Source organism: Homarus americanus, unplaced genomic scaffold (assembly GCF_018991925.1).
Source record: "Homarus americanus isolate GMGI-L3 unplaced genomic scaffold, GMGI_Hamer_2.0 scaffold45299, whole genome shotgun sequence".
Lineage (NCBI taxonomy): Eukaryota > Metazoa > Arthropoda > Malacostraca > Decapoda > Nephropidae > Homarus > Homarus americanus.
This window is the reverse complement of record NW_024753650.1, coordinates 712,267-739,879: the sequence shown is the minus strand read 5'-3', so window position 1 is coordinate 739,879 and position 27,613 is coordinate 712,267. Positions and strand designations below refer to the sequence as shown.

General features: G+C 40.8%; 2 protein-coding genes across 3 annotated transcripts in view; both read left to right on the top strand.

Annotated features, from left to right (window-relative positions):
* Positions 1-1,812: 1,812 nt before the first annotated feature.
* LOC121855420 lies at positions 1,813-17,988 on the top strand. 2 transcript variants are annotated; one of them, XM_042350354.1, is made up of 5 exons: positions 1,813-2,012; positions 6,738-7,118; positions 10,954-11,113; positions 12,825-12,957; positions 14,379-17,988. In XM_042350354.1, the coding sequence occupies exons 2-5, from the start codon at positions 6,993-6,995 to the stop codon at positions 14,566-14,568; spliced, it is 609 nt and encodes a 202-aa protein (XP_042206288.1). In that variant the 5' UTR covers positions 1,813-2,012; positions 6,738-6,992; the 3' UTR covers positions 14,569-17,988. The 2 variants fall into 2 exon arrangements, with proteins under 2 accessions (XP_042206288.1, XP_042206287.1); XM_042350353.1 differs by having other exon boundaries at positions 6,738-7,127.
* A 2,931-nt stretch (positions 17,989-20,919) lies between these two features.
* The window catches only part of LOC121855425 (membrane-associated transporter protein-like), a 56,695-nt gene continuing 50,001 nt past the window's right edge, over positions 20,920-27,613 (top strand). The window contains 1 exon segment of the mRNA XM_042350357.1: positions 20,920-21,054. The gene's annotated coding sequence lies outside the window, so the exon portion shown is untranslated.

Genomic DNA, 27,613 nt, shown 5'->3' with positions numbered 1-27,613 from the left:
TTCCACTGACAGAACTGGAGAAATGAAAGCGAGACTCGTAGGGCAGGTACAAACACAACACACTAGGATGTGGCCGGCACTGCACTCGACCGTCTTCACTTTCCATACAAAAAGATTAAGCGAACATTCACATCTGGGTTAAGGTTAATTAGGCGTCCATTCTATGTGGGTTAAGGTTAACTATAGAGGCCCTGAGCAAGAGCTGTCTATACACCCAGCCGCCGCACCCCTATGGAAATTGTAACCACTTCTAAGATTTTTTTGGTCTGCGGTAGTAAAGGAGAGTGAACGAAATAAATAAAAGAGGAGTAAACGACGTGTACAGTATATTGAACACACTTTATTTTGTGATATTGGCTACAGGAATTATTATCTACATGAATAGGTTATTTATAAAATTTCTCTCGTGCCATTCTCAGAACTGTTTATGTGGGCAAAAACAAACTTTCTTGTGTTTTTTGTTGTTGTTCTACACTTGTTTTTGTTGTAGTGGTTACAGCTGGTCCAACCCGAGGCGTACTGACCAAGACGCTCTTACTATTATTATTTGTATAGCAACACACAGCTATTTGTCATTATTGTCTCAATGATAAGAGAAAGGTTACGGTGTACAGTGTCGACGCCATTGTGAAGGTGTTTTATGCCTTGGCTCGAGACATCAATATATTAATCACATCACTAAAATATGGCTAGGTTAGGTTAGGGTTATATTAGATTAGGTTAATGTTAGGTTATATTAGGTTACGGTTAGATTAGGTTAGCGTTAGGTTAGGTTAGGTTGGCGTTAGGATAGTGGTAGTTAAATTTAAGGGAAAATAAGTTACTGGTTTATTTTCAGGTGATCCTTTATATTTGTTGTATCACTACAGAACGTTAAATAAATATCAAGGTTAGTCAGTTCCTTCTAGTGGGGAGGGGGGACACAGACCGGTAGTGACTCCAATAATAAGGGGTCCTGCTGCAGGTGGGAAGTGTGGGTACAGGTATATGCGGTCGAGAGGGTATCAATGTGTCTAGTATTCAATATTTCTCAGATTGTCTTCAAAGTTTTCTTTAAGTATACATGTATTATCTCCTTTTTCCTTCTTGTCATTTATTCATGAATATTTGTATCCATAACAAGATAATCATTTATCATCTTTATGTTTGCTCATAAGTAACACTTTACGGTACAAAAAGCAAATTTCTGAATCGTCTGAGATACGCGTCAAAATTTTTGTTGGAGAAATTCTACCCAACACCTTTCCTCTGGACAAATTCCCACCATTAATATAACAAAGTGCACAAAACCCCCCATAAATGTGTGTTTCTTTGAGCTATGATAGCCTGTTTGACTGGGGTAGTGCTGGCAGGTAGGTTAGGTCGTTAGGTAAGGTGAGTTTGTCAAAGGAATCACCACACTGCCGTATTCTGTCCCTTACTGGGCCACTAACATAATATAGCGCAACAAAATAATCGAAAATATCTTGAAAAGTTTCTTCCCTGTGCAAAAAACATAAGGTATCTGTGCAAAATAGAATTTACTTGGCGTCACAAAACAGGACCTTCATGTCACTTTCACTATGAGGTTGCCAACGTTTCTAATACATGTATATATTTGTTGGATTCTTCTGTGGTTCATATAATTAATGTAGCATTTGAAGGAATATACTTTGATTATTTTATTTTATATAACCAAATGATAATTTCAAGGATGATTTTTAATACTTAATATATAAAAAAAATATTATAGGCAACTGCTCCCACGTGCAAGGAGTCGGTGGGGGGGGGGGGAGAGTGGAGAACAGCTGAGCGTGAACAGTGAATGTTGGATATTAGACGGAGGAGCACCGACTGTCTCCTTGTGTATAATTTACGTTTTGTTCTATCACACAGCTCAACTTTCAAGTTTTACCAAATTGAAAAAAAGAAGTTCGCGAGTGATGAATATCCTGGAAAACGCCTGACTTGTTTTAAGATGGGAACACTGCCTTTACCGGAACAACTTTGGATGACATGTGTTGACCTTACAGGTATGTGATTAATCCTTGTGGACTGTTCGCAATTACAATAAACAGAATTCCCAGACATATGCTGTAAAGGGATCAAGTGTTAGGTGTCTGTGTGTGTGAATACGGTGTAGGGGAAGGTGTAAGGGGTTAAAGCGTCTTGGTTGGTGTGAGAAATTCAACCACAGAAAGTGAAAACATGGGTGTCGTCGCCTCATGGTACTGGTAAAAAAGCTGAGTTAGGGCCAGGTGATAGGGTGTCTTTGTGGTGCAAGTCCAGGGCCACATGACGTACTACACTTAACACCTAACGCCGAAACAACCCCATCCGTCCACCTGGATTGAGATTCTCGAAGCATTTTACGTAAATTATCACTTGAATGGGGTTAAGAGTGTATCTATATACAGTATGTAATACTTAAGCCAGTTTGGGTGCCTGCCCTTGCTTCAGCTTAAGTGATAAATGTTAATATGTCCTGACCTGGAGTTATGGGAAACAATGTAAAGTACTTATTTACGGAGGTGACTTAAAAATTATATACAGTTCTTGTTAAGTGTTTGTTTTGGCACATTACCACAACACTGCTGACCTAACCACCACTGTCCCCAGCCATGTGAAGTAAATGTGTATGTAGTGTTTTTTTTAGGGTAAATTTCTCACACCATATTGAAACACTATTTTTTCCTGATATATTCAGATATAAACATTTTGTGCAGGCTATGGCCGACTGAGTTTCTTTAGTAAACCAAAAGTCGGTTTTCCTAATTCATACTTCGGTCATTCGGGTAAAAAAATATTTAAATGGATTATCGAAAGTTACAGTACAGTATTTGTTTAGTGGTTCCCTTTAATGTTTATTCACAAGGGCAACACATTTTATTTGTAAAAGGAAACCGGAATTGCATATAATAACCGATGATTAATTTTGGTTTGCATTCTTACCGATAACTTACTGTTGAACCTGTGTGCGCTTGCCAACACGGGATTTCCACGCCATTAACACAAGGCGCTGGCTAGTGAAAGTCAGAATCATGGGTGTTATTGTTGATGGTGTTGACTCAGAGGTAAGGCTCGTGTCTTGTCAGCAGATTTACAATGGTGTCACTTAACACCAGGAATCAAACTATATTACAGTATTTACCCAAAAATTTGAATTTTAGACTTTCAAACATGACAGTTCAGGGTCTGATATTATTATATAGCATGTTACAGTATTCCGAGTTTCTAGAATTTAAAAAAAAATCCACGTAGAACATTTTAAATAGCCGCTACATTAGTGTACTTGATACAGGATTATGGTCAGTAACTTACAAGCTTGAACGCTAAGACCGAATCATGTAATATGCGCAGCGTCTGGAAGATGTAGTCTCCAAAGAGGGAAAAAAATGCCCTTGAGAAACCTCAAACCTGCCTCTAATCCTGGGACCGTCGAGATATTTTTCTTCTTTTGTTATGTTTTACTTAGATGCAATGCAAGAATATAGCGATGCGTCACAGGGAGACTGTAAACATAGATCATGGGAATGACTTAAAGACAATCTCCGTAATTGCCAGTGCGCGCACGGAAACAACCCCGCTCAGTTTCCGGAAGTTCTCTCTTTTTGTCCTTCAGGAAATGAGAAAAGTATCGAAGTACATTTATCCTGTTCATAAATTTGATAATAGATAGGCTAGTTTATTCATCAAAGTGCTTCCCGATGGCGAGGTTGATTTGTCAAGACCAGCTTGAAAGACCAACTGGAGTACATATTGCAACATACGGGTTTGCGCGAAATCCACGCCAAAACTGTCGGAGTCGATCAAATATTTTCATTAAAAAGCTTAGTAACATAATTTTTTATACTTGGTGCATATATAGAACAAGGCTTTAAAGTGATGTGTGAGTGTCTATTGTAGGGAAAAAATAGCCTCAGAACTGTATCTTCTGTAAAATAAACAAATTGAGTAAAAAAGCGGAGTTAAACTTTTTGGTTCATAAATTTATATAGTTGTAATTTTTGCAAAGGTAAGTGCAATTTTCTTTGAAGTATGAATACAGCATGAATTTTACAATATAAGCTGACTGCTAATGTCAAAAATATCATACTCCGAGCCCAGTTTACATTATCTGGTCTGTAGGAGCCAAATGAACCCCAAATGGATGTAAGGGCTATATTTTCAACGTGTTTACAGAAAATCAAGCTCGGTGACCTATATATCTTTCCCATCATTGTTGTCAAATATACAAGTGATTATTAATGATGGTAAAAAATCTAGATGTCTATTGTGCATCTATTTTGTAGTACATGTCCTAAAAGAAGTACCCGTAGAATTATTTACACAGAAAATAGGCGTATAGTCATATACCGCAGGAATAAACCACGGCGTCAAGAAACTGGGATAAACTTTATTACCATAGATCGTAGTTATATTCTTAACATTGACTATATGAACAGACAAAACATAGAAAGTATGAATAAACTCTTTCGACATTAGACAAGTAAGGAACGGAAGCGTGTGCGGAGATTAAACAAAGAACACAGTTTCGTAATATATACAGTATGTATATTTAGTGTTAAGGTACATTTGTTCTTGGTTAGTTTGGATGGTTTTTAGTTTGTTGTTAGTTCCGTATGTACTGTAGGTTAAATTCCAGAGAGCTCCTCCAGGTCAATATATTGTAGAGCTCGGATTTTCAGAAAAAACAGCATAAATGGAAGCAACTGCCCCACTACGTACACTCGTGGTATCCGTGAATGATGAACTAAAACATTCATTTGAAGCTTAACTTCATAATATTTTCCTCGTCTGCCATATTATACAGATAACATTCATACTGTTCATGTTAAACTTTGGCCATAGTGTGAACAAGAGAAGGTTTGAAGTTAATTAGTGATTCTTTATTCACATGTTTGTTGCTTGCTAGAACACTACTATACCATAATAATAGAGTAAATATAATATGTAGTAACAATAGGTGTGCTGGCAGTATGTCTCGGTATCAGAGGTGTAAGGATGGTTATCTGTAAATGAAAATATGACTTTCTAAGACAACTAATTACCATCTCATCGGCTCTATCTATTTCTTTATCTGTGAAGTGTAAAGGATTTCGGGTCGAGCGAGTGGTGTGAATTGACTGATCGTTAATAAGATACTGCAATCGGTGTTTGACACTTGTCATATAAAATAATTTCAACCAGTCAGTGATTACCCCAAGACAGGTATATGTTTACTTCTGTTTCATTAATTGACATTTGATAGTAATGAAACAACGTGGCCGTTTCACCATCACTTGACTCTAAAACACGGACATGTTTATACTATACAATGAAGTTTTCCTATTAGCTGCTTTATCAGTTATAAATCATATTAAGTATTGCTAGCATATGATTCATAGTCAAAATTGAATATGAAGTTTGTATGAGGAATATAATTAAGCCAATATTTAACAAAGAAGTAACTATTATTATGATAATGAAGTGACCACGATGATCATGAAAGTAGATATTCCATGACGTTGTATAGGTATATGCCCAGGACAGGCGGTCTTAATGTTGTATGACCAAAGACTATACAGTATACAAATACTGTACGTATAGTCTTTGCCGTGTGACCAATCGGCAGACTGCCTCCTGTTCAGGTCAACCCGACATCTTTGAACCAGGTCTTGCCAAACCTCATCGAGTGAGGATGTACCAGACCGCTTTTCTTGCTTTTATTATTAGTATGAACAGCCATGGTGACCAGCTCCTTTTATATAACACACTGCAAGGAACTTCGCAGGTGTTATCAGTTAAATAAGACTTGACGTGGACGTACATTGTTTTGTTATGTATATTGGCTTTGTTGACTCATCTTTCCGAGTTCTTTCTCTTCTTTTTGTTAATTTTGAAGGCGGACTTTAACCTTATATTATATTCTAACCTAACGTGAGTACGGTAAACTTGTGGATACCTTAAACTGCCCGCTGGTTTAGGTGCTGTGAACAACCAGACTTCTTTAGGAAGCGGAATTTCATGTTAAATCCCCCCAGTCCGTGATTATTGTGAAGTTAATTTGGTTAGTTTCATTTTCATTATTCTTTTGTAAACCAGATCAAGAGATTAAGTCAGAGACGCTAATGTGTTTTCGTTTGGTAATGGTTGTTATTATACCCCTAATCTAGCCATGAATCAGTGAAACCTTAAAACTGTACCAATGCTGATGAATATTCCTTTTGTTTGTACCATTTGAAGTTTTAACAACCCTTAAATAATACCTGTTATAATGCCATGGCGACCCGGGCTTGTGAACTGAATAGAAACTACAAAAAGCCGCAGATGCACTTCACTGGGTATCGAGCGGCCAAGGTAGACTTCAAAGGGAAATGCATTGAAATCCTCGTATTTTCTGCCGCATACAGGATATCGGGATCTTCAGACGTCCCAGGGAATTAATCTTGATTGGCACAGTTAATAAAATATGACTTGGCGGGAATTGGGTTGTCGTATCGTGTCTGAACTTTTTTTGTGAAGCCTATTGGCCAATCCTAGTGTATTAGTGGAAGTCGGGTAGTATTGCAGTTTTATATCCTAGTAATATATGGATCAGCTTATTTCACCAAGATTAGCCCCCAGCTTATGTCACCTAGATAATCCCAAAGCTTATTTCACCCAAGTGTATTTTCTGTTATAAATTTTAAGCCAAGTTCTTCATGTTTTTATATACTGTATATATTATACACCACATTAGGTTGCTCAAGACCACTGACAGCAGTTTTCCTCCTCAGGTTCAGATGCTGTAGTTTGTGTGGCGGTAGTTCAGCAGCAGCGGCCTTGTGAACAGTAGGCGAGGGGAGAAGCAGTACCGGCGCCAGAAGGGTATTTCTTGCCAGAGCGACTTTGCTACCAGCAGCATTTCTATACTACGACCACCACCAAGAAGAGCAACTGCAGCAATTATCGACTACGCCGGCACCCATCTACCACCACCACCAGTCGTATCGTAACATTTAGAAGAACTAGAAGATACCGGGTGTGGGCGGATGGGTCCAGAACGTCATCGGAGATTGCTGGGGGTGTTGGTGGTGTCGCTGGTGTTGCTGATATCGTCTTGGGTGGATGATGACGACCCATCCACTGACCACAATCCTACCACTCGCTCCTCCAAGGTGAGAGGGGTATGTCTATTTTTATCCTTGCATATATTGTTGTTCCTGTCCGGTTCTGTCAGTCGTGCCCTCAGCGAGATGTATGTTTTTTCTCTCCTTGGTCGTTTTTATGGGGGTTTTTCTTCGTTTCCTATGAACTTCTTTTTGCTTGTGACTTTTTTTCTCGCCAACACACATTATCCATCTTGTCTTTTAAGAACGGTTGGATGAAGGGAGTTCAACTGGGTACGTGATTGAGAGAGAGATCAATCTTCGTCCGTCATGCCAAGGAAAACGGCGACATATTACGGTACTCTCAAGGTCTCGGAGATAAATAGCCGACCACTACTAACCCACAACTTCATACTAGTAACTAGTCTTTCACCTTGACTCGTGGCTGCAGGAAACCCTATTCTGAATAATATATGTATAACACGTCTCCCCTCCCTATCTTCTTTTTCCTAAGTGATGTTTATTTACACTTTTTCTGATTCAGTTTGGTTAAAATTCACTCGGTGCGCCTGGCTGTATCTGGCAACTACTTGTGTCATTTGTGGGATGGAGTTTGAAAATTTAACATACGTTTACTGACTTTTCTGTGATATTTCTTTGTACCTGTATTATTATTTTCACTTTAATCTGACATAATCGACAACATTCTCTCCCTACCTAGCCTAACCCCCCTTAACCCGGGATACGTTTGACACCACCCCTTCCCTCCCTCCTCTTCCCCACCCACCCACCCTCCCACTCCTCCCCCGTGATATCCCCAGGCCACATTACAAGGACGCGGTCTTAACTGTGGGTGCATAGAGATGATTATGCTTATTTTTTGACACTGGACAGGTCTCAAATGCATTCTACCACCTCACCAGAGTAATAGATTTCGTTGTAGTTCACTCTTGTGGGAGTAACACTATTTTTTTGTAGCCGGTGATGCCAACGTCTATAACCTTTTGATGACGTCTTATCAATTGTTTTCTTTCCGCAAAATTGAGACGTGTATAGAACATTTAGTGTTACATCTTAATGAATGTGTTTGTGTATTATCATTTGCTGAATTAGTCACGTCTTCCGTTTCACATAGTGTTTAAGAATGTGTAGACGCTGTTCCTGTACATCGATGTTTATACAGTACTCTTGTGTATTCTCTAACCCAGTGTTTCTCAAACCTTTTCACTTCATTCCCCCCATGAGGAACTCTCAACATCCTCGTGGCCCCCCTTCAGTTCCCTCCCAAGCCCCTCACAAATAATGATGAAAATAAAACTGTTCTGGTTCTCTTCCTTTATTTTAATCATAATATTTCAATCCTCAAACAGAATGCATATTTTGTTAGTTCAATGGGATGGATAACATTGTTTCCTTTCAGTCAGTCAACTGATTCGAGGTTGAGTCACTGATAAAGCACATCTCATGTCTGGTCTACATGTAACCGGTTTCGACTTTTATTCTCTATTTGAAGAAGGTGGAGACACCAGATTCACATAAATAAGTAGTAGAAAATGGCAAGAGGACTCGAAGTGCGATCTCACTAACTTTTGGATATGACTGATACATTGAGCACCAGAATACAGTCAGAGATTTTTCTTCATAGAGGTCTCTGGCAGCAGAATCGTTCTGAGATCAAGAATTCGTCTGAACTGGACCTAGATTCTTGCAATCTGAGCGAATCCGTTGGAAATTAAAAACTAGCTGCTGCACCATACTGTGTAAATATCAATACTGTACCGTATGGGTATTATGATTACACACAATGAAATTTTTTTCCCTTAACAAGGCAAAGTAACAAAAACAAAAGTTGAATCAGTTTCCACATTTTCTCCAAACATATACTACTTACACTAGCCTGCCATGGCCCCCCTAAAATCTTGCCGTGACCCCTTTGGGGGCCATGGCCCCAAGTTTAGGTTTATAATTTATAAACCTAACCAAAACATAAGATTGCTGCCTCCAGTCCTCGGTAGCAAAGTCTTAATTAACTTTGGAAAGTGCAAGATTGTTTATTGGCAGCGTTGATCTTGTCGCGCAGTGGTCAAACTTGAATAATTAAGTTAACATTGTTATTGGAGGAGGTATTGGGGGGGTGGTCTGGAGACGTACCGTTGATTGGTGTGTTTTAAAGTTGCCATTAAATGACATCATTGGGTATTGCCACGTGATTGGTAGAGAAAGGCAAAGAGTGTGAGGTAATGATTAAGAATGACTGTTGTGCTGTGATTGATGGGAATTCTGTTATTCTTAATGGTATCTCCTACGTCACCATCTGTATTTCTATATACTGTACAGGTGCGACACAATACTGGGCTTCAAAATGTTCTGAACAAAACGGGTGTGTGTGTGTAACTATCGTCGTCTTAAGAGGAGTGTTGCTGGGTTTTGAATGGCATTAGGACCTCACGATGTGTTGTTTCTTGAGTCCGGTATCCAGTCAGTCAGCCAGCAAGGGAGGGAGGGAGAAAGAGAGCGGTCTGCATGTAACGCGTGCACTCTCACAGTCGAACCATATTGTTAAAGTGATTGCTTATACTGTATTAATTTTATCGTCACTCTAGTACAGGACTCCTTGAAGGTGTATCAGATACACCAACGTCAGTAATAATTCATTCATACCACTACATGATGACGTGTTCACTTTATAATAAATAATGACGTAATGGGATAGTGGGTAAGACTAGTACTGGTCCCATGATGAATCTATAGTGTAAAATAATTGACTGTCGGATTACCTGAAGATTAGACACCCTCATAAATTTTCACAGGAAGTTTAGCCTTAACGCTACCTTGGGGGTTAGTTTAACATTAGGGTGGTTAATCTTCAGGTGAAATAATGTGGGGTAGGGGGGGTATCTAATGTTCAGGGGATCCCCTGTCATTATATTCCTGACCTGACTGATGAATGTTTTCCGCGTGTTTGGAATGTTTTATGGCACATTTGCTTGCTGATGAGATGCTGGCGCGGCGTGTGTGTGTGTGTGCGCGCGCGTGTGCGTGCGTGCGCGCGCGACTCCCGGAAAGTTTGTGTAGAATTATACCAACCTTGTCTTGTAATAACCAGTGTCTAGGAATAATGCTTGATATTATGAATAAATGCACTTTGGTATAAATTACGTATACAGTAGTTTGATTACGCTTGTAAATATTGTTAAATAGATAGTGACGGTGGTAATCGTTACGGTTGGTTGGGTAACGACCGCGTGACTTGGTGTTAGTGTACAGGATCTGGGTGACAATAAGTTCTGGTCCTGTAAACACGTGACTCGTACGGCCGTCGCCAGATTATATATATATATGTGTGTGTGTGTGTGATCAATTCAATTTCAATTGTTTATTCCTTGATAGAGGAAGCGGGATCCTAGTGCTGTCACTAGGTACCCCTGTTGTGTGTGATCTGTAATGCCTCTCCTCACATACAAGCTGCCTGCCTGTCTCACCCGTCACCACAATACGATCCAGTACAGTATTTTGGTGTCCGTTTTTCTTTTACAAATGGACACATATTTGAAGTTTACTTTTTTCCATTTATAAACGACATGTCCCTGTATAATTACACTTTTATAATAATTTGTGCCTTTAATAAATACGTTATTGTAATACCAAATATTTTTAAAAACTTTCATAACTTTCATTCACAAGCGGATTACTCAGCAATCACTCAACACTTTCATTCATGCCATAGATATTCACTCATAAATCAACCCATCTACAGTATTTATCCAGACGTTTGATGCACCATGAGCTAATCGATCCACCAACTTAATCCACATCCTCACTATATTATGAAACTAATCAATCCAACAACTTATCCATCAATCCACCTGTACTGGAAGTTTGATTTTCTCTCTTTATCTTTCAGCCGGTCAGCAGGAGGATCAGCAAGCCCGTGTGGGAGGAGGATGGAGGGAAGAAGAGGAAGGGCGACCATGGAGGATACAACACACCCACAGATGAAGAGGAGGAGGAGGAGGAGGAGGGCAGTGGGCCTTCCTTCGCCAAGTCCTTGAAGGCGAAGTCTCGTGAGTAGAGCTAGTTTGGTTAGGTGCAGGGGTTAGGTTAGGTTAGATAGGGATTGATAGGTTGGGATGGATTGGTCAAGGTGAATGATTTTCTGAAGCTCAAAGATGAAGACATACTGGGAATTTTGTAATAATTTTCAATGTCTGGTCTTTGAGGGAGACAGGTCGAGTTAGAGAGGGGGTGGCAGGGAGAGCTAGGGAGCGGGTGGCAGGGAGAGCTAGGGAGGGGGAGGGAGATAAAGAGAGGGAGGAGGGAGAGTGTAAGGCCTCTGTTAGGTCTCAAAATTAATAATATGCTTTGTTGATACAGTACAGTGATGAGTTGGCATTATACTCACCTCTCTCTCTCTAACTCGACCTGTCTCTCTCTAACTCGACCTGTCTCTCTCTAACTCGACCTGTCTCTCTAACTCGACCTGTCTCTCTCTCTCTAACTCGACCTCTCTCTCTAACTCGACCTGTCTCTCTCTCTCTAACTCGACCTGTCTCTCTCTCTCTAACTCGACCTGTCTCTCTCTCTAACTCGACCTGTCTCTCTCTAACTCGACCTGTCTCTCTCTAACTCGACCTGTCTCTCTCTAACTCGACCTGTCTCTCTCTAACTCGACCTGAACTCGACCTGTCTCTCTCTAACTCGACCTGTCTCTCTCTAACTCGACCTGTCTCTCTCTAACTCGACCTGTCTCTCTCTCGAACTCGACCTGTCTCTCTCTAACTCGACCTGTCTCTCTAACTCGACCTGTCTCTCTCTAACTCGACTGTCTCTCTCTCTAACTCGACCTGTCTCTCTCTAACTCGACGTGTCTCTCTCTAACTCGACGTGTCTCTAACTCGACCTGTCTCTCTCTAACTCGACCTGTCTCTCTCTCTAACTCGACCTGTCTCTCTCTAACTCGACCTGTCTCTCTCTAACTCGACCTGTCTCTCTCTCTCTAACTCGACTGTCTCTCTCTCTCTCTAACTCGACCTGTCTCTCTCTCGACGTCTCTCTCTCTCTAACTCGACCTGTCTCTCTCTCTCTAACTCGACCTGTCTCTCTCTCTAACTCGACCTGTCTCTCTCTAACTCGACTGCCTCTCTCTCTAACTCGACCTGTCTCTCTCTAACTCGACCTGTCTCTCTCTAACTCGACCTGTCTCTCTCTAACTCGCTCTCTCTCTAACTCGCCTGTCTCTCTCTACTCGACCTGTCTCTCTCTCTAACTCGACCTGTTCTCTCTAACTCGACCTGTCTCTCTCTCTAACTCGACCTGTCTCTCTCTCTCTAACTCGACCTGTCTCTCTCTCTCTAACTCGACCTGTCTCTCTCTCTCTAACTCGACCTGTCTCTCTCTCTAACCTCGACCTGTCTCTCTCTCTAACTCGACCTCTCTCTAACTCGACCTGTCTCTCTCTCTAACTCGACCTGTCTCTCTCTCTAACTCGACCTGTCTCTCTCTCCTAACTCGAACTCGACCTGTCTCTCTCTAACTCGACCTCTCTCTCTCTAACTCAGCCTGTCTCTCTAACTCGACCTGTCTCTCTAACTCGACCTAAACTCGACCTGTCTCTCTCTAACTCGACCTGTCTCTCTCTAACTCGACCTGTCTCTCTCTCTCTAACTCGACCTGTCTCTCTCTCTCTAACTCGACCTGTCTCTGTCAACCTACCAACCTCCTCTTCTTCTACCTCCCCAACCTAACCCAATGACCTACACAACCATATTTCCTCAGGTTGGTATGTGAAGACTCCGAGTTTCTATTTTGATCTCTACTCGTGTCTGCCTCGATTCATATGTGAGGTACACGCCCAAGCTTCCAGCACCGAACTAACCCAACTTGAGAAGGACGTTATAGGACTCTTCAGGTAAGTCCTATGCACAGTACAGCCTTGTGGATGTGAGAAAGTGAAGGAGAGAAGGACTTCGGATATTTATTGGGTAATGAGGAGTAAGACACATTTAAGACCCTCGAGTGAATTTTCTTGACTTTCTTAACATGGGAGTGTGAGGAAAGGGACTTGTGGACCACCAGTGAATGAATTAAAAGTCATGGGAGTGTTATGGAAGATGGTGGAATGAAACCGAGTGTAGATGACTTGTGGATGTGGGTGACAGTGTATGAAAGGACTTGAGGATGCAGGTGTGAGTAGATGAAGGGGAGACGTGGATGAAGGGGAGTCGTGGACATGGATGAGTGGATGAAGGGGGATTCGTGGATGAGTAAATGAAGGGGAGACGTGGGTGAGTGGATGAAGGGGAGCCGTGGACATGGATGAGTGGATGAAGGGGGAGTCGTGGATGAGTAAATGAAGGGGAGACGTGGGTGAGTGGATGAAGGGGAGCCGTGGACATGGATGAGTGAATGTAAATGGTATATTGGATGTCAGTGAGTGAATATAATGGACTTGAGGACACCATACTGTATCTTGTCAAATTTTGCTTTATTAGTGGCTGTATTGATAAACATAATTAAGGTAACTGATCTAATATACCATTTCCTGTTCTTGACACTTCTTAGACATGGCCATCACTCTGATATTCTCACTTTACTCACGTTTTATTTATGCATTTTAAGTTTGGAGAACTTGTATATTTTTTGCAGTTATTGTATATTTCATCCGAACTAAAACATTTTCCACATCTCATAAATCTGACTTTGGTTCAGGTGTAATAGATCACAATTTTGACATCTTCCATGCCTTACTTTCATGTTGTATCCTTCGTGTGTAGTCAACTAAGAATCCCCCATTTCACTTAATGCAGTCCCTCATCATCCTTGTGTTTGTGTAATTGTGTGTTTGTGTGTTTTCTTTGTGTAATGAAAAGCCTAGGTCACATTACACAATCCTGGGACAGTCACATATTTATTTCAGAAATACTGTACTGATATCTCACGTCTAAAGCAAATTTCCTTTTATGTCTCGCTACAGGATACAGGTAACTCCTTTCTGTCACTTAGGTATTACTGCCTCTATTCATTCAACAACAGTCTTTCAGGCATGAATTAATGTGTAGCAACTGTCCAAACTCTAATCTGTATACATATTATAACTTAATTTGTGTAGTGTGTGACTTAATGCCTGGACTTATTTGCTTCTTTGCCATGATTTGATTTATTGTACAGATTGTTACTAAAAACTGCAAATATTCTCTTCCTCAAATCTGAGTGGGAAAAAAAATCGCGCTCGACGTCACTAAATCTTGCTAATTAATTACCCCAACGTTATAAAAAACGAAAATCTTTGTTTATTATTACTCTTCCATGTTATTAATCTAATATTTCCAGGAACTATGTTGTGCTGGAAGGCCCTGGATCACCCGCCTACAACTACCAGCTGGCGGCACATATGGGTCAGCTGGCCACAGGACTCGAACCTTCGCCCTGTCACTCTCTCTATTCTTCCTGCCCACTCAACAGGCTCCAGGTCATTGAAGTCCTCAGGAATGTCAAGAGCACCAAAAAGATATTTTCCTAATGAGTCTCGGAAGATTGTGCGGTTTATTGATTTTTTTAACTGAATTTTATGTTGCTAGCGGATATTAGAGGAGTGATGAATTTCTAGAATTTTTTTTAAGGATCCGTTGGTGTTTCTAGGTTTTACTGGTTCCCTGGTGTTTTCCCAAGAGAGTGTATCCAAAATGTGTAAAAGAATGCTCACATAACAATGAAGGTTTTTGGGAACATCAGAGAAATCAAAAAGATAATTTTTTTTACCGATCCCTTGGTATTTGAGACAGAAGAGTGTGTACGTCCACTAAGTCCTGAAGCAATTTTCGTATCGGGAAAGAAAAATTATAAACCTATTGTGAATGAAAATATTTGTCGTACAATCATTGAAATCTGAAATGGCTTGGATATCTAGGATTTGTTTTGTGTGAACGTGAATGACTTGTGGGACAAATTTGTTCATGATACATACATACAGTAGGTAAATGAAAGTATTGTACTATACAGTGTTAAGTAAGCAGTTGGTTACCAGATAAATGGAAATAAAGACAATTCTAGGTGCCAAGAAGTGATATATAGTGCCTTAAACGTAATTAAAAAGTGCTAAATAGTATTATACAGTGAGAGATCAACATTGGCTTCTGAACACATTGAAGATACTCATGATGCTGATAATGGCTTTGATATCATAATTTCTTGTTGATATACCTAAGTGACTTCATTAATTTATATATTTGTTGTGAGATTAGGATGTAATGGTGTTGATTTGCTGAAGTGCCTTAAGAAATGATTCAACTTGGCTCTTAGAGTGAACGTGAAGTCAATTTACTCAAGTGCCTTAAGAATTTAATTGGTATGTCTTCTGTGTTTGTCCCTAAAGTACCATGAGAGTTGTGGTACGTACAGTCTCTTTCTCTATTTTTTTCCCACACTACATTCCACGTACATTTAGTTTTTAAAGTCTGAGCATCATTCCATAGACCATACTAATAAAAAAACATTATCTTCTTAATCTAGCCATTACGTTAGGGTTTGACTGAATAAGCAAGTATACAGTACAGTATACTTGTCACCCACAACATGAGGATCAACTTGCACCTGGCTTTCACTGTGTATCATTTGCTCAACACATTCTGCCACATGAAGCTTCCCCATAACAAGCTTGAACTCTTGTTACATCTTGAATCTCTGTCTTCACATTATTTGTATCCACTCAGCTCTGTTATGTTTTCCTCGTTCGTAAAACTGCAGGTACAGTACTGTATTTTTATCTTTGTTGAGTTTTAAACATTCCATAGTTTTTAAAAGACAAGTTTGACCTTGGCTTACCATATAACCCATACATGTATATGTTTTTTCTCGCCTGGTTTTAGTTTCCATTGTAGCAATACCCAGAGAGTGCCTATTTTTCTCTCCCTTGTATATCTAGGGGAAGGACCTATTTTATAAATCATGGGACTAAGGATATGCACTTTTACCTCCACATGAAAATTTTTATATATGAACGATTTCATTATATTGTACCCATCTATTATTAATTATACTAAATATTACAGCTCTGTGTTTTCATGTTATTTTGATACTCTTAATGGTTTTGTGATGTTTATACTGGATGTCATTACCCTTTGCATGTAGATTTTATTAGTTCAAGGACCCAGCCACGCAGTGTTATTGCAGTGACACCCATATATGGTCAGTGTTTTGACAGGTTTTAACTATTCCTTTTGTGGCTATGACTTATCTGACACACGTTTTGTTCCTGTTGTAAGGCTTTATAATGAAATGACTAATTTTTGTGTCTAAAAATATTATCTCATTGATAGCACAACGTATAGCAAGGTAGAACAAAAATTAAAAATTGTGATACTGTACTGCATCAGGAATTCGAGTTACCAGTATTTAGTTATCAGTACGGGAAGGTCGGGGGAAAGTAGATTGGAACAAGTTGAGCAGAGAGGCGCCTGGTCATAATGGACCCAGGATCATGTGAGGTGTATATTTATGATAAGATAAACTGAACTCACATTGTTGTAACTAAACACTTTTGTTGATATAACTTACAGTAGTTTGTTGTCAGCCGTCTACCCTTGACCTTCATGTGTTGGCTCACCCCAGGTGCAAGTCGACATAGGTTGTCGAGATATGATGGAGAAACTGCACCAACTTGTTCCCCTACTCTCCTCACCCCTTCCCTTATCATGTCTACATGGAAATGATGAAGACCCATCCCAGAACATGTTTGTAGATATATACGGTATATATAGTATATGTGTACAATATATATATTTTTCTAACAATAGGCTGTTAAGTGTGATTAATTCGTGGAAAGAATGTTTGTGGATTTTGGAGTATTTTTTTATGTGCAACTCTCCCCTTCTCTTGTCTGTAGGGAATACATCACAGTATATGGAAAAATTAAGTTAAATCTGTATGTGTATGTGATGAATGTTTTGTGATATTTAAGAGTAGTTTTGAGCAGTGTTAAGAAATGTAAATTAGTTTCCAACATACCCATCCAGCTCTTCCAGCATGGCAAGCGAGATAATGTGGCGTTCCTCTACCCTATATGCTCTGCCAGGTATAATAGGCAGATTACTGGAGCTTCTCAAGGGATTATTCGACTGGTAATATTGTGTTTTATTGGTCATCGCATAATTCTTGTCAATACAAACTCCATGCAAGTTTGTGAAAGTCCCCAGGCTTAGACTTTGACATAAGGGCACACCTTATACCCTGTAATTCATCATTTTAAGTCGGGCTTTGTGTGTGGACTTGACAAGGTTTCTGAAGCTGTCAGACGTAGGTGAAAGTCATTCATCGTCTTGTTCTGGTTTGAGCTGATCAGTTATCATAAAGACTATTGACACAGTATATGTTCTGTTCGTTCCTTCACTTAATGAAATCGTTTGGTTTCCATAAAGTTTCTGGTCGGGTGCTGCGATAAAAAGATATACCCCTGTACTATGATTTTGCTTTTTATTGTGATCAACATATAATAGATTTCTTTGGTAAGAAAGTGTCAGCTGGTAACTATAATCTGATCATCTAATGTGGCCATAAAGTATTAAGTGGACACGCGCTTGCCATAAAAGAGCGCCTTTGAAAACAGAAAACTGACCAACGTTTATTTGGCATAGTTAATGTATTAGTCATTAGGTGGGAGAACTTTGGTTTGGCTTAGCATCCAGAGTCACGTCACTGTTGGGTGGAAACAGCTGTTGAGGCTGTCTTGTCTGGTAGGAGTCATAGTGTAAAGCTGAACTGTCACGAGGAACCAAGTTGGTCATAAATGCTGTCAACTCCAATGTCTAGTCCTATGTGTAGAATTAACTTTGATTTTAGATTTGCATGAACCATTTATTATTTCCTTTGTCTTCCAAGGAACTGACTATGCTTTTATTTTTAATTACAGTACTTATTTTTTTTTTTAATAAAAATAATGGAAAAATGTGACTTTATATCTCTCCTTTGTTCTACCCAGTGTGTCGACTTGCTTGTTGGACAGAGATTTTATGGAATATTCTACCCACCAAGAACATCAAAGGGGTAACTTAACACACTTGGCTGCAGCGTATACCTTAACACCACAGCAATACTCCCCCCCCCCCAAAAAAAAAATTAAAATAAAATTCTAGTACAATATATATACAAGCAATTTGCGTGTCCCCTGCCAAATGAGATAACAGTGATATGAGCAAATATTTTTTTTATAGTACAGTAGTAGTATTAAAATATTGGACACTTGTACTCGGAGTAATTCTTAAAAGGAACGCATTTACTGAGTGAGGACTTGATACGTGCGCGCACACCAAATTTATCCAGTACTGTATATAATTTTATTTTATTTTATTTTTTACAATTATTGTACTCGCTTCTATAACCGTATTTTACAAGCAAAAAATTTAGCCCTAGTTATACGTACAAACCCAAACGCTTAAACACAGTCGGCTCATTTACGCATAAAGTAGCTTCCCACAACTACATTCCTCCACTTCTATTGCATCCTTCATACCATTCTTCCATTCCTCTTTTTTTCATGGTATTGTCCTCTCCTTTGTACCATCATCTATCATCAACCATTCCATTTCCTCTTTGGTCTTTCCCCCTCCTATGTATTATGCTTTATTTAGTCTTTTTTTTTTGTCTTCCTCTCGCCTTTCTGCCACCACCTACCCTTGATCTATACACGCTTTTCCCTTGCTCCCATCTTTAACATTTCAATAGCGAATCCATCTACTGTTGCCATACCGTTCTTCAGCTTGATTGCAGCCAGTTTCTCCTACTTGTCTTCCTTTGTCACTTTTTTCCTCATTCGTTTTGACAATATTCAGTTCATCATGTACAAGACGGGATAAGATGTTTAAAATATTATCCATCTTTTTATTTAATGTTTTTATGTGATATATATCCCTTTTCATATTAAACTTCGATATCCATTTGTGCTCTTGGTTTTCTTACTTAAACTTCTCTTCAATCTTACTTATACAGTATATAGACAACTTCATTAGTATCGACACATGGCTTAATGCAACATTTCACGCCTATAAACAAACTTCATATATATACTGTGCATACACACTTCATAAGGATGCATACTCATTTCATATGTATACAAAAGCACGTGTTGCAATAATTACACCCGCCACTTTATTGAGAAGCCTGCAAGGTGACGTAGGTAGGCAGATGGGGGCGGCAGGAACGTAAACATGTATGGTGTACTAGACGGCCAGGAGGAGCACTGCAAGAACTGTTAGTGTTAGCTAATTACTGTGAACTCTTACTCTGTTTTTTGGCTGCTCAAACAAGGCAGACATTACTGAACCAAATTATTTTGTTTGCGTAGAAGACGAGAGGATGGCAATGAGCCGGGAGGAACAAACAATTGGTACCCGACCGCCGACAATAAGCTTGGATAGCAAACCTCCATTGCAGTCACTTCTCGCATTTGACTAGTTTCTTCAACCACAGATATTGTTCAGATGTTTTAATCACAAGTAAGTAATGGGAACGAAAATTTTAATTATTAATGTACGTGGGGAATGTGTTACTATAGACATTTAACTTCATTGACAATTTTAAGTGACTGTATTTAATTTTAGGATCACCTGAAGATTAGACACCCTAACGCTACCTGGGTGTTAGCTTAGGTTAGGTCAGCGTTAGAATGGTCAATGTTAAGGCGAATTACTATTTCCTACACAGACAAAATATAACAATGTACTGTTTACCGGGTCTTGCCTCATTTGGTCACATGAGATTCAGTGTTAGCAAGGTACTGATATCTGGGTCCCAAGACACTTATTTAAGTCTCAAAAAACAATATCGTGCCAAGTTTGAACCACTGAAGTGATACTTTTATTGTAGTAGTAGTAGTGAGTGCGTATAAAATTAAGGTTCTTGTAATGTCATCAGCGTGCTTATGAAATTAGTCACGGCAATTTCCCAGTCTGTCACCGTAAACCTTTATCCTGGTTAATTATTGTGGATTATGTGATACAGTATTTATTGTAGTATCACGTATGGATTGTATCTTATTTCTTTTAATGCCTACGTAACATATTTGATTTAATCTATTCCTAGTTTTTAATATTCCCTTCTCTTTACTGGGTATTGTATTTTGTTATTATATGCAGGTAAGAGTACGGAATAATAATTAACTAAATGAAACAGAGAATTATATAATTATTTTTCCGCAAACAAAGCAAACGTCTCTCGTGTGAGTTACTGTGTGTGATATATAGTTGAAGTCACGGCTCGGCAATACCAGACAAAATAACATCGACATTACATTGAGGCTACAGAAGAGAAGTGGGCAAGTGGCGTAAGAGGATTTAATATTATTAGAGAGGAGGGGGTGTAGGCGGGATGAAAGGGCGGGTGGGGATGAGAGGGTGAGTGGGGGGGTGGGTGGTGGGCAAGGCGTAGAGGGATAGGCAGGTGGATGGGAAAACCAAGCATGATAAATGTGAGGACAAATGCGTGGAAAAGGTGGGTAGAGAATGGAAGAATGGGGGGGTATGTAACGGAGGGCGGGGTTTAGGGTGTTGAGGGTTGGGTTTGGCAGGGGTCTAGAATTAAAAGTGGGCAGGCCTGAGAGTTGAGGTGGGAGGGAGGGGCTTAGTAATAAAAGTGGGTGGGGGTGTTAGGGAAGAGGGAGGAGTCTAGTGGTAAAGGGGCGGCCATATGTAGAACCTAAAGTGGGCGGGATGTAAGCAACCTAATTGTAAAAATGGGCGGGGGGTAGGGAATGATTTGGGTGGAGCGTCAGGGGGGAGGGAAAGAGGGAGGGAAGGGGGGTCGGGGGATGGGGTTGGGGGGGCGGGAACAGCGGAGGTATATAACCCGGGTGGTCACTGTAGGCAGAGACTTGTTGAGTGAGTGGTGGAGGAGACCGTACGCCCTACACACCGTCTCCCGTCGTCTCCTCGCCCGGGTCTCCACCACCCTATCGTTGGCCTCTGTTGAAACCTGCAACGGAAATCTGTTTTTCGTGTAAACCCAACAACAGTGACAGGTACCCAATGCCTCACTGCTATTATTATTTAAAGAAAGTGTTTTGCTTATATTGTTCTTTTCTTAGAGGAATTGTGCTTCTTTTTCGTAACTTAGTCCATGTGAGAGAGTTGGCTTTAGGACTTTCCCGACTCGGTAAGGCTGGTTGGTCTTTGTAACGGCAGCATTACCAGAGCACTAAGACCTCTCTCCCCCCCCCTTCCGCCAGCCTCTTATCTCTTAGTCAACCTACTGGGAATTCTCCGCTCAGTGGTAAGGGTATAATAGCAATAAATAATAACAATACTAATATGTGGTCTTGTGCGTGAGTTAAATGTGAAGAATTTTGAAAACTACTTCGACTGTAATGAAATATACTGACGGCATAGTGACAGCTGACTTTATTTTTCTTCGGTATTTCTTTATCTGTGGACGACGCGGGGACTCCTCGCTAAAATGAGCAGGGTGAAAATTTGAAGGCGGAGTGTTTTATATATTGTAGGAGTCCAATATTTTATTATTTGCAGTATTTTAGATTTAAAATGTCCTTTTATTCTCTTGTGAGTTAAGGCCAGAAGTATGTTTGTGTTATTATTATTATTATTATTATTATTGTTATTATTATTGTTATTAATGTAAAATGCAAAATATTTCCTGTAAGAGTCAACGAGAACGATATCCACCTTGAGTTTTAACAATTATTACAGGTCTTCAAACGTATATTATAGATTAGGATATTCATTAGTCATTTGTCGGGTTGAAACGAAAAAAATGCTAACGTTATGATTTTATTACTACATCTCAACAGTTTAAATATTTAAGGAACAGAACTGGTATATTTATGTGATGCCCCGAGTTCAGAATATTATTATTTTGCTTCAATAAGTGTCATGTACAGGGTCAAAAATTTTTAATGAACTGTGAAGCGTTTGACATTTGATGATATACAGTACAGTAATTTGTATTTATGACTCACCATTTGTTAACGGGAAAAGTTTGTTGAATACGGGATAAATTACGACACTTTTTTGTAATGTGTGTTTTTTAATGTTTCATAATTTTTGGGGGGATAATGATTGTAATATATTTAGAATTTTAGGTTTAAACTGTTAAAAAGTCATTACACACCAGCATAAGTTTATAATTTCTTAGGATATACAAAAATTTTTACAACCAAGGGATCGCATCACTGGGTCGGACAAACTGTTGCTCCTCGAGTGGTGGTGACTGGCCGCCCGCCTAAACTACCAAACACTGAGTCAACTTGTTGCTTCCACTCTCTCTTCTCTCTCTCCTTCCCTCCACTGTAATCAATAACGTTGAAGATCTCTCGAGTACAGTAGCTCAGTAATGGTGGGAGGTCTTACGCTTTACTTGGCAATAATGGTTGTTTTCTTTGACCATATATTTGCGTAGTTATTGTAGATATCCTTGTAGGCCAGCGTGGGGGAAGGGGGTCGTATACGCTTTACTTGATAAGAATGGATGTTTTTACTTTACGAAGACGTTATTCATGTAGATGTGAGTATTTATTAGAGACATGAGGCAGGAGTTTTTAGCATTGGAAGTCGCCAAAATGTGGTGGATTCATTCATTAAACGTTGTTCTTCATAACAGTCACTACTACTACACACACACACACACACACACACACACACACACACACACACATCCACATCATAAGAATAACATTGCCCTAGAATTTTCGATTAACAAACGCCACGAAGAACAGTTAATGAAGCAAACATTTAAAAAGTTAGTTCATACAATAATACAAAATAAGTATAAAGTGTATCCAAATACAAACCAACATAAACAATAATTAATCGTTTCAATAAAAGCGACGATAAACACACAAAAAACAAAAGCTTGCGATAAACAAAAGTAAACAAAAACAATGGTCTATTTATTTTTTATATAGAATGGCGAAAAGCTTCTACGAAATGACAGATGCTGACATAAGACCTATCAAGAGGCGACTTGGTGTAATATGTAGCTTCATTCTGGGGTCGTGTAGGCTGTCGTTTTAGCTTCTAGTCTCGTGTATGATGGTCGTTTTAGCCTGTAGCGCCATGTATGGTGGTCGTTTTTGCCTGTAGCGCCATGTATGGTGGTCGTTTTAGCCTGTAGCGTCGTGTATGGTGGTCGTTTTAGCCTGTAGCTTCGTGTATGGTGGTCGTTTTAGCCTGTAGCTTCGTGTATGGTGGTCGTTTTAGCCTGTAGCTTCGTGTATGGTAGTCGTTTTAGCCTTTAGCGTCGATTATACTGGTCGTTCTAACCTCGTCTGTGGAGGTCGTCTCAGTGTCTTGAACCGATTCTGGGGTCGTCGTTCTGAGCCATTTAAAGCCACCTCAGGGTCGTTCATAGCCAGTCGTCTCCAGTCAGCTAGCGGTCCAAGAGTCGTCGTGCAGGTTAAGAAGAGTCGTGGGGAGAGTTGAGAGGCTCCAGCGCGTGTCGTTTTGGATAATCAAAATTGTCGTCTTGGCTATTCCAGGCGCGAGGGAGCATTGGACCATAGCCATATTTACCTCAGTGATCTCCCGCCCACACACACCCTCATCCTCCTCTCCCACCCACACACCCCCTCATCCTTCCTCCTCTACTACGCACCCTCATCCTCCTCCCCCACCACGCATTCTTATCATATTTATGCTCTTCCCTCACTGGTTCTCTTGTTTCTTCACGTCCATCATTCTTGTCTTCCCGTTAGAGGCCAGTTTTGTCTTCTCATTTGTCTTCTCTTCTTAATAAGGAGTTTTGGCTGTTCCTTTATTCTTCTTCTTCTTCTCTCCCTTTTCCTTCCTTCCTTTCTTCCTTTGTCAATCATTCCACGATTTTTTTTTACTCATTATTCATTCCTTCGCTGCCGCCATTCCATTACCCTGTGTGTGTGTGTTTACAAGATGGAGCCTCACACCTTCAGCTGCTCGACATACTCTACCTTTATTTAGTGTCTCTTCATGATGGACTTTTATTGTGAGTCATATCTCTCTCTCTCTCTCTCTCTCTCTCTGTCTATTTCTCTCCTTCCTCCCTCCTTCACTCCTTATTTACCCTCTTTCCGCCCTCTCTCTCTTCCTTGTCTCCTCCCTCTCACCTCCCTTCCGTGTCTCCTCCCTCCCTCTTCCTGTACTTACTTCCGTTTACCAGCGTGTCATCCCCGTTGCTGTGTTGTATACCGTTTATTTACGCCGCCCGTTGACTCCGTTCATCTCTCTTGCTCTTCATTTCTGCCGTTGCGGTTGGGATACGAATCTCTCTCTCTCTCTCTCTCTCTCTCTCTCTCTCTCTCTCTCTCTCTCTCTCTCTCTCTCTCTCTCTCTCTCTCTCTCTCTCTCTCTCTCCAGTACTATCGCGATCACTACCACTACTAGTACTACCACCATCACAACCATCACGATTTACCGCCGGCGCCACCATCGTCACCACCACCACTCCCTCGACCTACTACTACCACCATTACCACCACCAGCTACCACCCATCTGCTGTCAGTATCACCACCACCACTACCATCTACCACCATCCTCTACACCACCACCACCACTACCACCACCACCACCACAAGGCAAAACAGACAGCAGAGCCTATAATTTTAGCGCCTTGAATATCTGGCTCACGACATGCCCCCAACCCCATCCCCGCCACACCCACCACACCCCACCACCCCACCCCACCCAGCATCACTCCTTCCACCTCCACTCCCCACCCCGTCCCACCCCCTCTTCCCCTACGTATCTCCCCCCCCTTCCCTCCACTACAAGCCTACCTCATCATCTTCACTACTTCCCTTGTAAGTATGCTTAAGAGTCTCTCTTCTCTTCTCTTCTCCACCACTCACCACCATAGAGAGAGAGAGAGAGAGAGAGAGAGAGAGAGAGAGAGAGAGCTCCAACAGCCAGGTATATTCTGGGTGTGTTAAGTAATTCACAGGTCGCTTACCAACGTTTCCACCACCATTACTACATCACCACTATCTACCTACCACCACCACCACCACTATCACCACCACCACCACCACCTCAGCAACTACCATTACCACCACCACCACTATCACCACCACCACTATCACCACCACCATCACCACCATTACTATCACCATCACCACCACCACTATCACCATCACCATCACCACTATCACCACTATCACCACCACCACCACCTCAACCAACTACCGTTACTACCACCATCACCACCTCAACCAACTACCACTACCACCACTGCTAATACTACCACTAACCTCTACCACCGCCTCAACCATCATCACCATTACCACCACCTCAATCAACTACCACCATCACCACTAACCACCAACGAACCAACCAGTTATTCTATTTTACACACCTTAGCTTGTGACTGTGGATGGAAGGCGCTGCTGGGGGTGGGGGTGGACACGTGTGTTGTGTTGAGGGTCTCGGTGTGTTGAATAATGCCTGCAGGTGTAAAGACATGTGTTAGTTAGGTTAGGTTGAGGCTGTGTTGAACATGGAGGAGAGAGAGAGAGAGAGAGAGAGAGGAGGGTTGAAGTAGGAGAGAGAGAGAGAGAGAGAGAGAGAGAGGGAGGCATGATAGAGGATGATTGGGACATGATAGAGGATGATTGGAACATGATAGAGGATGATTGGAACATGTTAGAGGATGATTGGAACATGTTAGAGGATTATTGGGACAGAGAGGATGATTGGGACATGATAGAGGATTATTGGGACATAGAGAGGATGATTGAGACATGATAGAGGATGATTGGGACATGATAGAGGATTATTGGGACAGAGAGGATGATTGGGACATAGAGAGGATTATTGGGACATAAAAGAGAATGATTGGAGGAATAGGAAATTGACTTTGCTGATTGGATTAAGATTGACTTTTGTAACAGGAGTGAATATAGATTGATTAATTATACCTGGAGGAGAGCTTGTACACACACACACACACACACACACACACACACACACACACAGCCTTCTGAGAGATAATTTTAAAGTATTTTCTTCTTCTTCTTCTTCAGTGGGGAGAGAAGAGATGGGAGAGGAGGCTAAAGAGAGAAGAAGAAGAGATTGAGTTTCTCCCTTAATTATATATATTGACAACTTTCATCTCTTTTAATTAAACCAAATTAAAAAAAATAAGTAAAAAAATAATTAGAAATATTGCGGCCCCAATTTTTTTTTAGTCTTCAGTTAACTTGTGAAATATAATGGTAAATAATAACAATATTTAATAAAGTGACGTTAATTAGGTATTTTGAGATTTTTTTGTTGGATTTGTTATTTTTATTTTTTTTTCGATTTTGATGTCATTACGAGTGTTGTTGTTGTTGTTGTTGTTCTCTTCTCTATCCCTCCACCTCCTTTATACCTTCATTCCTTCTTTATTTATTCTCTCCTCCCCACCTTACCTCCCACCCTAATTCTCCCTCCCTCCCTCCTCTCCTCCTCCCTCTCCACCTCCTCCCTCCTCCTCCCTCCTCCTCCCCACCCACCCTCCTCCTCCCAACCCACACCTCCTCCTCCTCCTCCTCCTCCTCCACCCCTCCTCCCTCCTCCCTCCCTCCTCCCCACCCCCTCTCTCCTCCCTCCTCCCTCCCCACCTTACCCTCCCTCCTCTCCTCCTCCCTCCCACCTTACTTCCTCTCTCCCTCCCTCATCAGTGGTCGAAGCATTGCCTTGATATCATCACCTATCAACCATTAGTAATTAGGACACACACACACACACCGTACAACAACTTAACCATGTCATTTACACCGTCACATGTTGAAATTGTCTCCCCGTGACGGTAATAATGTTAAGTGACGGTAATAATGTCAAGTGACGGTAATGATGTTAGGTGGCGGAAATGATGTTATAATATTTGACGGTAATAGTTATATGTGACGGTAATGGTGTTATGTGACGGTAATGAGGTTGTTATGTGACGGTAATAGTTATATGTGACGGTAGTGGTGTTATGTGACGGTAATGAGGTTATGTTATGTGACGGTAATTAAGGTGTGAGACCCCCGAAGAAACTCCCCAACACAGGTGTGAGGGAGCGTGGACAGGTGTGTAAGGGAGTGTGACAGGTGTGGTGTGGTGATGGCAGGGGAGGTATGGTGGTAGTGGCAGGTGTGGTGTGGTGGGTAACATCATAACAGGTGTTATGTTGTGATGGCAGGGAAGTATGACAGGTGTGGTGTGGTGGGTAACATCATGACAGGTGTGGTGTGGTAACAGGTGTGGTGTGGTAATAGGTGTGGTGTGGTGGAGGTACAGCATGGTATGACAGGTGTGGTGATGGCAAGGTAGCGTGGCAGGTAATCTGTGGAGGTAATTAGCAGGTATTGTTTCCCCTCCTCGATACCTTCACCAAAACAATCATTTCACCTAAGTATGTGGGTGGGCGGGGTGGGTTAGGTGGGGTGGGTTAGGTGGGGTGGGTCTTGCTCTTATTAGTTCTCACTGTCTGATATACTTAATGTGATGTAAATATGGTTAGGTGAGGGTGGGTTAGGTTAGGTTAGGGGTAGTGATGGTGTTATGTTCGTAAGTGGTATTTATTTATTTTTTATTTATTTATTTATTTTTATTTGTTTGTTTAT

Coding starts and splice junctions, on each gene's coding strand:
- LOC121855420 (XM_042350353.1), top strand. CDS start 6,993: ATGGGTCCAGAACGTCATCGGAGATTGCTGGGGGTGTTGGTGGTGTCG. Junction 7,128..10,953: donor GCTCCTCCAAGGTGAGAGGG/GTATGTCTATTT, acceptor TTTATCTTTCAG/CCGGTCAGCAGGAGGATCAG. Junction 12,958..14,378: donor GACGTTATAGGACTCTTCAG/GTAAGTCCTATG, acceptor TAATATTTCCAG/GAACTATGTTGTGCTGGAAG.